The 13,824-nt window shown below is 40.0% G+C and overlaps 1 protein-coding gene across 1 annotated transcript in view; it reads left to right on the forward strand.

The window, feature by feature from the left end:
• Positions 1 to 13,584, forward strand: part of LOC125241472 (elongation factor 1-alpha 2) — a 38,307-nt gene extending 24,723 nt beyond the window's left edge. Inside the window, exons 6-11 of the mRNA XM_048149983.1 lie at positions 8,352 to 8,484; positions 9,181 to 9,296; positions 9,703 to 9,792; positions 10,530 to 10,650; positions 12,077 to 12,243; positions 12,949 to 13,584. Coding sequence (XP_048005940.1) covers positions 8,352 to 8,484; positions 9,181 to 9,296; positions 9,703 to 9,792; positions 10,530 to 10,650; positions 12,077 to 12,243; positions 12,949 to 13,020 — 699 coding nt within the window. The 3' untranslated portion in view covers positions 13,021 to 13,584. The remainder of the gene's footprint in view (positions 1 to 8,351; positions 8,485 to 9,180; positions 9,297 to 9,702; positions 9,793 to 10,529; positions 10,651 to 12,076; positions 12,244 to 12,948) is intronic.
• The last annotated feature ends 240 nt before the right edge of the window (positions 13,585 to 13,824 follow it).

A 13,824-nucleotide genomic window follows, 5' to 3' on the forward strand; every position in this document is an offset into this window, starting at 1 on the left:
TTCTCTCTACATATAAACAGAGCTCATTTTTTCATACAATTTCTATTACACCTTTCAGTAACTGACCACGTTATGCTAATAGTTATTTTCCCCTCACTAGCTCGGAAACACGTGTTTTGTCCTTTAATACCAGCGGGTAAAAACGCATTTTATCCACTAGTGGATAAATTAATTTGACCTTGAATATAGTAATTTTTTCTGCTTTGAAATGAAGTTAATCTAGTGATGACGATGTTTTACCACCTGTGGAACTACTGGAAGCAGTGATAAACGCGTTTTTTGCGTTGTACTTTCCTCGCTATAGTGAGGGGAAAAGTTTTGTGTTACACTCGGGTGCAAATGTATTTTACTTCTCGTATGTTAAAAAACTCGCAAGTTCAGGATTCTATTCTCGAACCACTCGCTTCGCTCGTGTTTCATTTATAGAATCCTTTCACTTGCTCGTTTTTCAGTTCCACACTCGGCGTTAAAATACAACTTTGCTCCCTTGTATAACAAATAACTATGTCTTACATCCTGAAAACAGGTAAAAACGAATTATTCAGTATCCCATTTTAAGGTAATGGCAGGTCCTCGTTTGTTCTTCTAGACTCTAGACCGTAGCTTAAATTTTCAATTACGTTTTGGACTGCCTTTGCCCCTAGTTATTTAGTTTATTAATTTTCACCACACCAACTGGTAAAGGCTTTCTTTGCTATTCGAAAACAGATAGAAAAATTTCATTTTATCCACAAGGGGGCAAAGTAATTTCATACTAATTTTAACTCGATGTGTTTAATCTGGCTGCTCGATTTTACCTATAAATGATGATTTTGAATTATAAATATTGAATAAATTGATGGATTTGATTTAGTTTGATGTTTTATAGTCAGTATTTTGTTTGTGTTGGTGTGGTGAAAAATTTTGTGTTACACTCGGTGGCAAAGTTTGTTTAAAACCTTCGTGCCTTGATATCCTCGCAACGCTCAAGATTCCACTTTTTGAACCACTCGCTACGCTCGCGGTTCAATATTGGAATCTTTCGCTTGCTCAGGTATCAATATTGGCACGTGCGGTTAAACAACTACTTTGCCCCCTTGTAAAACAAATAACTATTAAAAACTTCGGCACTACTTGAATAAAAATTAAAAAGTGTAATACTTATGTTTTAGATAAATCATTTAATCATTATTCATTTAATCATAAAATGTGTCGCTTAACTTCAAAACTGGGTAAATCCATTCTGCTATAAGGTTGATTATCTTTCAGATCATATTATATTTTTTATTTATTCAACCTTAAAACAGAATGGATTTACCCAGGTTTGAAGTTAAGCGACACAAATCGACTCTATTGCCCGCACTGTCCGGAATGCCACCACATGTCCGTACAATAGACATGACAAGAAATAGGTTAGGGATTTTTATACCACTCGTGTATTAAGATACCTTCTGCAGCAGTACAAAAGGTCAACTTAGGTTTCTGGACTGCACAGTTACATAACTGTAGGAGATAAGTCTGAAATATTGAAGCTATTAACCCTTAAATGCAAGAATTTTTCTTTTAACGAGATATTAATATATGTCGGATTTATAAGTAGATATTATAGGGGAAACCGAGCCGTCATCGTCCGGCTCGCTCAGGTCCTCCATATCAAAGTCCGGTTGGTTTTACGATTCACTATTTATTAATACGCCTAACAGTAATACGCAATAATTAATCAAAACACAATCAGAAGTATCAGAACACAATAAAACACATAATCAAAACAATAATAAAGTGATTCAGGTGTGATACAGCTCACCAAAGGACTCGTTGACAGACCGGCGGCTCGAGCGAAAGTGCTCAATCCCCAGTTCAAAACAAGCACCTACCGGTTTGCCAACGGTCACCTGATCCACAGAATGATTACATAATATCGCCGACAGATGGCGCAGTCAACCAGCTATCAAGCTAAGTCGCTTGTCAACGTAAACAATCTATAATAATTTCACAGTTTGACGCTAGATGGCGCTCACAAAGGTTACAGTAAATAATAACAGATGGCGCTTTTATTAATAGCGCCGACACGACCATCCTGCTGCAGGTCGCGCTCGACATGCTTTACAAGAATCATCAGGCACTCAGCCAACAAAATTCAACATTGCAATCCATAATATTCATAGAATAATCTCACAATAATCATACAACAACAACAAATCTCATAGAAGGAGGCCCCTGTCCTCAACGACTATGCAACAGTAATCATCTCATAGAAGGAGGCCCCTGTCCTCAACGACTATGCAACAGTAATCATCTCATAGAAGGAGGCCCCTGTCCTCAACGACCATGCATCAGTAAAAATCTCATAGAAGGAGGCCCCTGTCCTCAACGACTATGCATCAGTAAAAATCTCATAGAAGGAGGCCCCTGTCCTCAACGACTATGCGATAGCATCAAATCTTAAAGATGGAGGCCCCTGTCCTCGACAACTTCAAGCATTCGAGCTCATAGATGGAGGCCCCTGTCCTCAACAACTATGTTCTACTGATCTTACTAACAACTTTCATAGATGGAGGCCCCTGTCCTCAACAACTATGTAACACAATATCAAATAAACATTTACATCGTTATTCGGAATCACAGCGAATCATTGAGAATAAAATGTGTTAACAACAAATTAACAGGAAACGTAATAATTGAAATAACTCACAACGAATTCAAACATAATTCTAAGTACACACTTAGTAAACATTGCACTGTAATTTATAAATTAATTATGCTGTAGTGTAGTTCTTCAAATGAACATTTAAAACAACTTCCGATTTTGATCAGACTTACGGTAAGTTATTACAAACTAGACAAGCTTTGTGTGAATTTCAAGAAGTGAATTCATTACAGTACAACGTCGTTACATTTACAGTAATAACTAAACATTTTATAAAGACATCATTATGATTAGGTAAACAATACAATTGCACAGTGATTTTAAAGGACAGTTACTTAGTAATCGTTTATTCACTTCACTTTTTTTATTATTATTATTGATTTACACTTGCACACACCACACACCCTAACACAGACACTTGCACTTACACTCACACTGATGATGTTGTTGGTTGATTATCGTCTACATCTCCGATCGCCGACATGGCATCTTGATAGCTATTACTACTTCCTGGTTTGGGTGCGAGACGAAGCTGGTCATGGGCAACTTTTTTAGGACGTCCTTTGCCCGCTACTTTTTTAATCATGTAGCGATCATTGGGTAATATTTTCCAAATTTCATAGGCATCTGGATATTTTAAGTCAAGACCGATTTGTGTCCTTGGGTTTGTTTTAAATAGTACCATATCCCCTTTCTGAAATCGGTTTACCCGAGCCTTTCCTTTGTCAAATCTTTGTTTGTCCTTTGCAGCACGATCTTCGATTCTTTTATTCATGTACTTTTCCAATTGGTTGCGATCAACGGTACCTTCAGCGTCATCAATTAAACAAACTAATTCGGCTGGCACAGCACATGATCTACCAGTTAGAGCTTTTAAAGGGCTTATGTTAGTCGTCTTATTTTTAGTACAATTTATGGCCAACTGAAGCGCGTCAAGACCTTTTTTCCAATCAGTAGTCTCATAATTACGGATGATTGTCAATCCGTTTTTCACTACTGCCATCATTCGCTCCACCTGACCGTTCGATCGGCTTACTCCTGGTGCTATGAAGTGTTGATGAATCCCATGCTCATTACAATACGCTTCAAACTCAGCTTTGAAAGCGCTGTCCTGGTCACTGATTATTTGTTGAGGCGCCCCGAACATTGCTACTACTTTTTTGAGAGCGCTAAGCATAGATGTCGAAGTCTTATTGGTGGCATATGTTAACATTGTGAACTTCGTGTATGCGTCAATAATAACAACCACATATTCGTGCTTATCGTTGCGTTTGGTCAGTTTGCCAGTCATATCTATGTGTATTGTTTGAAATGGCGTCGGCTTCTTTTCGATTGGGTACATTTGTACTTGTTTTGCGCCTGAAGGTCCCTTACTGGTTTTGCATATGACGCAAGTGTCCACAAATTGCTTGACAGTAGTAGACATTGCGGGAAACCAGTAAACTTCACGTAATTTTGCCAGCGTTTTCTCCCATCCGAAGTGCTTCAAAGCCGTGTGATAAGCATTAATTATGCTCCATTGGTAAGTTTTTGGTATCACTTTTTCCATTCTCTTCGGCCAGGTTCATCTTCAGGATCGTTCTTTTGGAGAATGTTGTCATAAAGACGGTAGTCGTTCACCTCTTCACCATGTTCGAGTTTTTTAATCATCGTTGCTAAATCAGGGTCGCGTCTCTGCTCCACCACAAGCCAGGAATCAACATTACTCGCTAGATTAATACACGCTGTTGGATTCCGGCTGAAGAAGTCTGCATGTTTCATGCGGCTGCCCTGACGATATTCGATATTGAAGTCGTAGTGTTGCAAATACGCCAGCCACCTGTGAATCCTTGGAAGGAGTTCGTGTTTTTGCAAGGATGATTTTATCGCGTTGCAATCCGTAACGATAGTAAATTTCCTCCCGTACAAATATTGTCTAAAGTGTTTCACAGCTCGAACTATGGCCAGTGTCTCCAGCTCATAGGAGTGATATCGACTTTCCGGTTCTGTCGTCCTCATGCTCATGTATGCCACAACATGTTGTCGGCCATCTTTAATTTGAATAAGTATCGCTCCGAGGCCAGAACTGCTGGCATCGGTATGTAGCTCCGTTGGCAAATCATCTCTGAAAATCGTTAGCACGGGAGCTGAAGTCAATCTCCTAATGATGTCGAGTCTCACACTCTCGCATTCGGCCGTCCATTGAAATTTAGCGTCTTTCTTTGTCAAATTATATAGAGGAATCATGCGTTCCGAGAAAGATGGGATGAAGCGCCTAAAGTAGCCAGCTAAGCCACAAAATTGTCGGACTTGCTTCACAGTAGTCGGAACAGGAGACTTCTCTAATGATTCCACCTTTTTGGGGCTTGGTTTCACTGTACCTTTTGAAATGATGTTGCCTAGATATTCAACAGAGTTTTTAAAAAACACACATTTCTTAGGATTGACGGAGAAACCAGCCTCGTGCAAAGCAACCAGCACTCGATCCAACATTTCGAGCCCTTCTTTGAAAGTTTTGCATTTTATAAGGACATCATCCATATAAATGAGTATATCGTTGAGAAATGGACGCAATGCAGCCATTATTGCACGCTGAAATACCGCTGGTGCGTTCATAAGTCCGAACGGCATCATAACATACTCAAATAAGCCGTCTGGAGTGATAAAAGCTGTTTTTGGGATGGACTCTTCTTTGATAGGGATCTGATAGAAGCCCTGAGCCATATCCAGACAGATAAAATAAGAGGCATCAGCTAACCTGTCTATCTGATCTGAGATTATAGGCAGTGGGAATTTTACGGGGACGGTATTGCTGTTTAATTCCCTATAATCGGTACACATACGATCGTCACCATTCTTCTTTTTCACAAGTACAATCGGGCTCGCGAACTCGGATGTACTTTCGCGAACTATTCCATTAGCAATGAGGTCGTCGACGATTGTCTTTACCTTCTGTCGCTCTATAGGCGCCATGCGATATGGCCTTCGCGAGACTACCTTCTTGGGATCTTTGAGTTGAATATCCATGTGTCCCGTAGTAACTTTAGTCTTGGGTATTCCGCAAGCAAAGACATCTCTATTCTTCTCCAGGACAGCCTTTAATTCTGCAATCTCGTTTTTGTCAGTCAAATCGGTATCGATATTTTGTACGAAGTCTTCATTTGTCGTTACTGTCAATACTTGAGCAATTCTCTTTAAAGTAGCTCCATTTTCGGTAATGTTGACTTCTAACCCTGTCCCTTTGACCAAATCGGATCCAATTATAAGCTCGCAAGGTATTTCGTGATCTTCTACTACGTAAAAACGTATTTCGACGAATATACCACTGATAAGACACGTGACTGTTATACGTTGGCTAGATACAATAGGACCACCTACTCCAAATAGCATTAAAGGATAGTCCTCTCGCTTTCCAGGTAAAGTTTGGCCTAATGATCTTGTTACTAAGGACCGTTCTGCCCCGCTATCAAATAGTGCTGTAAGTTTACGCTCATTAACTTCAACTTGCATTGGAATGGATACTTTAGATCCCACTGTGACCAAAGCTATCTTATCACCATCGTCCTTTAGTTTTTTGAAGCATACTGTTTCGCTGTGTCCTAATTTTCCGCAATAAGTACACTTTTGTGGTGGCTTTTCCGAAGGCTTCACGTTCGATGTTAAGTCGTTTGATGTTAACAAAGGCTTAGGGTCAGTACTGTTTTTATTAGGACAATTTAATTGTACATGACCTACTTTGCCACATTTGAAACAAGACAGAAGTGATTCGTCCCGAGTGTTGCGAAGCCTAGGTCGTTTAGCTGGTGGTTCACCGCTCCTAGATTCACGTGGTTTTGTAGTAGATATGACGGAGATCAACTCAGGTACTGTTGTACATTTGCTAGATATCAGACGTAACCTCAGGAATTCATTATCAATACAACCTATAATTGCTTCAACAGCATCTTTTTCCATGTCACCGCTCATAATTCTTTTCCAAATAGTCCACGCACGCGTTATAGATTCTGACGGGTTTGACGCATCGAATTTGAAATTACGTAATTTCAAAATATCATTTGAATACCGCGCTTCAGGTTCAAAAGTCTGCACTAAAGCATCTCGCATGTCACTCCAAAGCGGAGATTTTACAAGCCACGTATCTCCGAGGGTCTTCGCTCGACCCTGTAATAAGCCTGCAATCTTAGTGCAAATTTCGTAATCTGTTAGGTTCCAATGTTGTTTGGCCCTGTCTACGTGCTCACACCAATCTCTAACGGGAACTTCACCATCCGGGTTAAATGGCGCAATATAAATATCGCTCAGCCTTGGGCGTTGTGACGAAGTGACAGCTTTAGACAAAATTCCGGCTAACAGTTCATTATTAGTATTCATGCTCTTTTGTTGTTGGCTAGTTATCCTGTCTAATATCTCTGCAAACGATGATAGTATTCGATTAGGATCATTATTGGAAACGTTGGTTGCGAAAGAACTTTGCTCGTCATGATTGTTTGTCGCGGTCGAAACGGGTACGTCGTTATTTATCGCGGCGAACTGCGGCACGATATTTTCGTTTGTAGGGACCGAATTTGTCCCGTGATTATGATCTGCTGTGGTAGAAAATCGCGCAGTGTTTTGTGTGATAGTCGCAGAAACCGGTACGTTGTTTTGATTTAAAACCAGTCTAGAAACACCGCTATTTTTCGTCGAAGTACTCGAGCGCTTATTATTTCTTGCGATAGAATTCGACAAATCACTTTTGTTTACGTCAGGGTTTCGCGGGGTATCGGACGCGTTAAGAGGTCTTTTTCCACTTCCGATGTCGGATTTATAAGTAGATATTATAGGGGAAACCGAGCCGTCATCGTCCGGCTCGCTCAGGTCCTCCATATCAAAGTCCGGTTGGTTTTACGATTCACTATTTATTAATACGCCTAACAGTAATACGCAATAATTAATCAAACAATCAGAAGTATCAGAACACAATAAAACACATAATCAAAACAATAATAAAGTGATTCAGGTGTGATACAGCTCACCAAAGGACTCGTTGACAGACCGGCGGCTCGAGCGAAAGTGCTCAATCCCCAGTTCAAAACAAGCACCTACCGGTTTGCCAACGGTCACCTGATCCACAGAATGATTACATAATATCGCCGACAGATGGCGCAGTCAACCAGCTATCAAGCTAAGTCGCTTGTCAACGTAAACAATCTATAATAATTTCACAGTTTGACGCTAGATGGCGCTCACAAAGGTTACAGTAAATAATAACAGATGGCGCTTTTATTAATAGCGCCGACATATATGTGATAGATAATGTTTTTTTGACTCTGGGAAAAATAATAAAAAAAATATTTAAGATCGATTTTTATACTAAATCAGTGTTAGAAATTAAATAGGCCAAATCTTATTCATACAAATATATCGTAATTGGTAAGTTTTATTAAAAAAAAAATACTTTTATTTAAAAGGTGAAACCTTTATGATAAAACGTTTAAACATAAACTAATTACTAACTCCGAAAAATCAGCCTAAATCACATACTAAAAATCGCCATAGTCCTGTTTTTTCACACTTTTCCGCCATAGTAAATCATTATATTATTTAATTTATTTAATTGTATATTTAATAATAATAAATAATGAATAATAATTAAGCAATAAATGTGATTTTGGATAGCTACATATCGAGCCACGGACCATCAAATATATGATGCATATATACATCACCATGCATTTAAGGTTTAAGTATGTGTTGTATGTGTCAGGCGCTGGACGCGATCCTGCCGCCGTCGAGGCCCACGGAGAAGCCGCTGCGGCTGCCACTGCAGGACGTGTACAAGATCGGCGGCATAGGCACCGTGCCTGTCGGCCGCGTCGAGACCGGCATCCTCAAGCCCGGTTAGCATGCCATTACATACTAGACTAGCTTTTTTTCACGGCTTGGCCCGCGTACTAAAAGTAATTGTTATTCAAACGTTGAACTTTGAACCCCCATTTCACCCCCTTAGGATGTAAATTTTGAAAAATCCTTTCTTAGTGCTCCTCTACATCATATAAGGAACCTACGTGCCAAATTTGGAATCTCTGGTGCCAGCGGTTTTGGCTGTGCGTCGATGTCAAGATATACTCATTCTTTATCTTATCCATTCTTGTCACGCCACACATCCATCTTAACATTCTCATCTCTGCTACATGCAATATCTTTTCATCCGTCACCTTTAGGGCCCAACACTCGGATCCATACATGACGACAGGTCTGATGACTGATTTATAAATTTTGCCCTTCAGTAGAAGAGGCATCCGGGCGTCACAAATGGTTTCCGTGAACTGTCGCCATTTCATCCACCCCGTGCTAATACGGTATTTCACGTCACGGTCGATATCGCCATCGCACTGTACGAGCGAACCAAGGTACTTCAAGTCGGAGCAGACCGGCAATAAAATGCCATCCGAGTTTTATGGCAGCAAAACTAGAGAGACCGCCGAATTCACATAACATATGTTCTGTTTTTATCTACTGCTTAGCTAACAGACATGCTTTGATATATTAGTATGAACATTGGCGACCCTTAACCTTTACGTTTATGATGTCAGGCATGGTGGTTGTATTTGCGCCGGCCGCCATCACCACCGAGGTGAAGTCTGTGGAAATGCACCATGAGGCGCTGCAAGAGGCGATGCCTGGCGACAACGTCGGATTCAACGTCAAGGTAAACTACTCACCGTTATCTATAAGTTTAACACTCTGGCTGCTAACCTTATTTCATGTAAAGTGTTGCTCTTGCTAAGATACCTAATCGAGAGAACACACAAAAAATTAATGGTATAGGTATAAATGTTTCTCGTTGGATTCTCGGTACCTACGCAAACCCCTGCACTTGCAATTACCGGTTTTGTTGTAATCTCAACTCGTGAACCGTGGGTGTGTCGAGTTGTTCTTTTGGATTCGTGACAGGGTTCATTGAAATACAATACCTACATGAAATCGACTGTTATTTGAAAGTAGCTCTTAGAACACTATGTTGATTTCACAATAATATAGATCAAGGTTGTCTGAGTCGAAATAGTTAATTAAGGTGATGCAATAGAAAGTGAAGGCAAGTTTGTGCATTTCAGAACGTGTCAGTTAAGGAGCTGCGCCGCGGCTACGTGGCCGGCGACTCCAAGAACTCGCCCCCCAAGGGCGCCGCCGACTTCACCGCGCAGGTTGTTCACCCGTTACTGATACACCTACACCTACATCTACAACGTACTTACACCGCCGCTGCGCCTGTCTACCCGCTAACTCTGCTTTATGCACATTTCAAAAATACAACATAAGGATAAGTATAACTAATAATTCGTATGGGGCACCCAGAGGAGTTTAAAATAAGATTGTTTCCATTTCACTTCAACTCTAGCCCAAAATCACTAAATCTTAGTGGCCTCAGGTCAGGTCAGTTAAGTCTCGTCTACTACATGATTTTTAATTAAGTGTCTTCTAGTGAATAAAAAGTAACATTCTAAACATTAGGTACCACTTAATTAGGGAAATAAATGTAGGTAGTCATAGTATTGTCATTTTAAGTCAACAAAATAATAGTCTCCGCTGATAAGAAGCCACCACGTTTGCAGTTTGCACAATATTGACCCCGCATTACCCACTGTTTGCGTGTATGTTTAACGAAATACAATTTGCACAGGCTTGTCATCTCTCGGAAAAAATGTTATTAGGTACCGTAACCCGATAGAATAGTAAGAAAAATTATCGTAATTAGGTAACCTGAATTAAGCGCTTCAATAGCAAACAAAAGAGACAGTAGAACGATTACAGAGGCTTAGCAATGACATTTTGTTTGACAAATTAGTATAAAATTGTATTACCATAAAAATGTATTACCGTAAGTTTTAGGCCTATCTACTCTAATATTATCAGCTATGAACCTAGATTGTTTTCTGCGCAGGTGATCGTGTTGAACCACCCGGGACAGATCAGCAACGGCTACACGCCTGTGCTGGACTGCCACACGGCGCACATCGCCTGCAAGTTCGCCGAGATCAAGGAGAAGTGCGACCGCCGAACCGGTATATACACTTCTTAAACTTCTTTTTAACCGCCTTCCAAATCTCAAGGGAAGGGGTTCTCAATTCGGCTGGTTTTTTTTTTAATGTTCTTCGATATCTCCGTCGTTACTGGACCGATTTTGAAAATTTACAATACAGATTGGTCCCATTTTTCTCTGAACCCAGTTCTGATGATGGGATCCTGGAGAAATCGAGGGAACTCCTCAAATCTGAAAGGCATACATATGGTGATTTTTGTGTTTTTAAAGGAACAGCATGCATTTACGTACGGAACAGTGACATTTGGTGCAGTGGAACTGCTGATGATGGTCAGAACGGAACTCCTCAAATCTGAACGGCACACTTATAGTGACTATGGTATTTTTATAAGAACAGCATGCACTTACGTCCAGAACAGTGACATTTGGTGCTGTGGAACTGCTGATGAAGAGTGAGCCGACCCTGGTTAGAGTTCCGTTCTGATAATCATTATCATCTGTAAGTACTTCAGAATCATCCAAACTTCAAAATTGGTTCAGAAATGACGGAGATATCGAATAACAAACATTAAAAAATATACAGACGAATTGATAACATAATCCAACATTTGAAAGTATTTATCACCAGAACCCCAAAGGAAGGCGGTTTTTTTTTTCTTAAAAATTATATATAATACACCTTCTCAAACACACCAAACTCATTCCACCTGTATTCTGTATTCACGATTCGTCGTCGTCGTCGTCGATTTCTTAATCGACTTAGGTTTAATGAACGATTAGGTTGAATGAAAAGAAAACAAAAGCTGACGCCCCCAACTTCTCAGTACAAATAGCGAAATCTCTAGTTTTCCATGTAAATATAATATTTCCACTGTCGCCATTTTGATTAATTTGAATTTAAAATACTTCCGTGTTTTAGATTAAAAAAAAAAGTACTCTTCTTTATCTACCTGCAGCATACTTAAACCACACCTCGGACACTGGCGATTAAATATATGAAAGAGGCGCGTACCTAGCACACAGTGTAAGCTCGTGTAGGTGAACGCGTACTATGCTTGTATGAGTGACATATGACAGGTCGACTGTTCGCGTTTTTGACAGACGGTAACTCTGAGGTAACCGAGAGGGGGTGGGCGGCACTTTCAGCGGGGAGCGGGAGTGGCCATACTGTATGATAATAATCTTTATTATACTGTGCTTAAACCGAGTTCCTGGCATTTGACTTTGACGTACTCGAAGCCAAACCTTTGAGCCTCTTTCTGGAATTTGAATTACCTACCAAAACCTACAACGTGTGAACGCAACACATTCCCTTAGAGTACTACCGATAAACAAAATTGTAGGTAAATGATCCAAAGTACATTTTTATCGTCATTTAAATAATTATAATGGAGAAAGAGTTAAAATGGTCCACGTTTGTTAACTAATGATTGGTTTTTAATGATTAGGCAAAACTACAGAGGTAGATCCCAAGTCGATAAAGTCTGGCGACGCGGCGATTGTGACGCTGGTGCCGACCAAGGCGCTGTGCGTGGAGTCGTTCTCGGAGTTCCCGCCGCTCGGCCGCTTCGCCGTGCGCGACATGCGCCAGACCGTCGCCGTCGGCGTCATCAAGGTACTTGTAATCTCATCTCTACATTTCGTTATATGTCCTTATACTCTACCCCCCTTATTCATCCACTAAAGTTATCAAGTCGATAAAGTTCATTTGTCCCTTTCCGATGTATTAGTGTGATAGAAAGGGACAAACGAACTTTGCCGGCTTGATAACTTTAGTGAACAAACGTTCACAAAAGTTATCATAAACATGAATAAGGGGGTACGTCTACAGGGTTTATAAGGACCCGGGGCCCATTTCTCGAAGCTACATATTACAATTTACAAGCGGTAGTCAATGTCTACTAATAAGTACTAATAAGTTGGAAAGAGACTTCCGCTTGTAATTTTCAGTTTTGAGAAATGGGCCCCTGCAATAAATATTTTATTTTACTCTATGAATATACAGGCCCCTCTGAGCAAGTTTTACTATGGGACCTGTACCTCGATCTTCTGTTGCGACTGCACTAAATTCTTTATTCGGAATTTGTAGTTGATTGCAGGATTTAGTAGGCTAGAATGGGGACAATTGGAACTAAACTGGTAGCTGCTAGGTGAGCCTATATTAACAAGTATAATTTGTATAACTGAATAATCCACTACACTACATAATTATATGGCATTGGTAGCCAGTTATTAGAGAGGGACCAGCTACTGGCAATTTAGGCACCATATTGCATACTACTTTTTCTATGTGTTAATTGATTTCTTGTATTTATTATAGAGTGTCAACTTCAAAGAAGTTACCACTGGAAAAATCACGAAGGCGGCCGAGAAGGCCCAGAAGAAGAAATAACTATGGAGCAGCTTAAATATATTAGTGCAGGCGGTAAACATCGTCCGCTGCGCAACGCCTCGTTCCGTCGTGCTCCTCTGTTCGGTTCCGGTCACCCCCCCACACCCCGCCGCCAGGGCGGGCCACTCCCACGTAGCCTCCCTTACCCATCGGAGCTTCTTCACTGGTGACATCACGCTCATCCCTCAATTATGCATTTATCATAGCACGATATTGTTAAAGTTAGTTCGTTTTAGTTACGCTTACGTGTTAAGTTTATGTATTTGTGATTATTTTAGTCGTAAGTTACTCTCGAAGTTTGAGTTTCCATATCTGCAAGCTCGTTACGTTTTGTTTTTTCATCGCAAGGAGTTCAGAAGGAAAACCAATGGTATTGTGGTTGAATTGTTAAGCCACGTCACAACTCAAAAATCGCTAACTCGCACGACTAAAAGCGATTTTTCTTCAAATATTTCATTTATGCTGAGCTCAGTCTCATCAAAAACTCTAAACATCATAGGACTATTATAGCATTTAACCTCTTTTCTGTCCAATTGCTAGATGTAAAGTTATCATTATTATATTACGTTACTTTATCGTTCGTTATCACTATTATATTACTCAAATATTTATTGGATATATTGCTGTCTACCTCCAGGATTTTTATTGTTTACTAGTTATATAAATTTGTTATGCACATAGTGGTACTTAAGTAATAGAAAAATTGAGTAACAGTTACTTGATTCATTCTAGTTTCATTAATGTAGCAGAGGAGTAAATGAATGTAACATCACGAATAAAAAGAAAAGGGTTCGTTGATTATAA

Source organism: Leguminivora glycinivorella, chromosome Z (assembly GCF_023078275.1).
Source record: "Leguminivora glycinivorella isolate SPB_JAAS2020 chromosome Z, LegGlyc_1.1, whole genome shotgun sequence".
In the NCBI taxonomy this organism is placed as follows: Eukaryota; Metazoa; Arthropoda; class Insecta; order Lepidoptera; family Tortricidae; genus Leguminivora; species Leguminivora glycinivorella.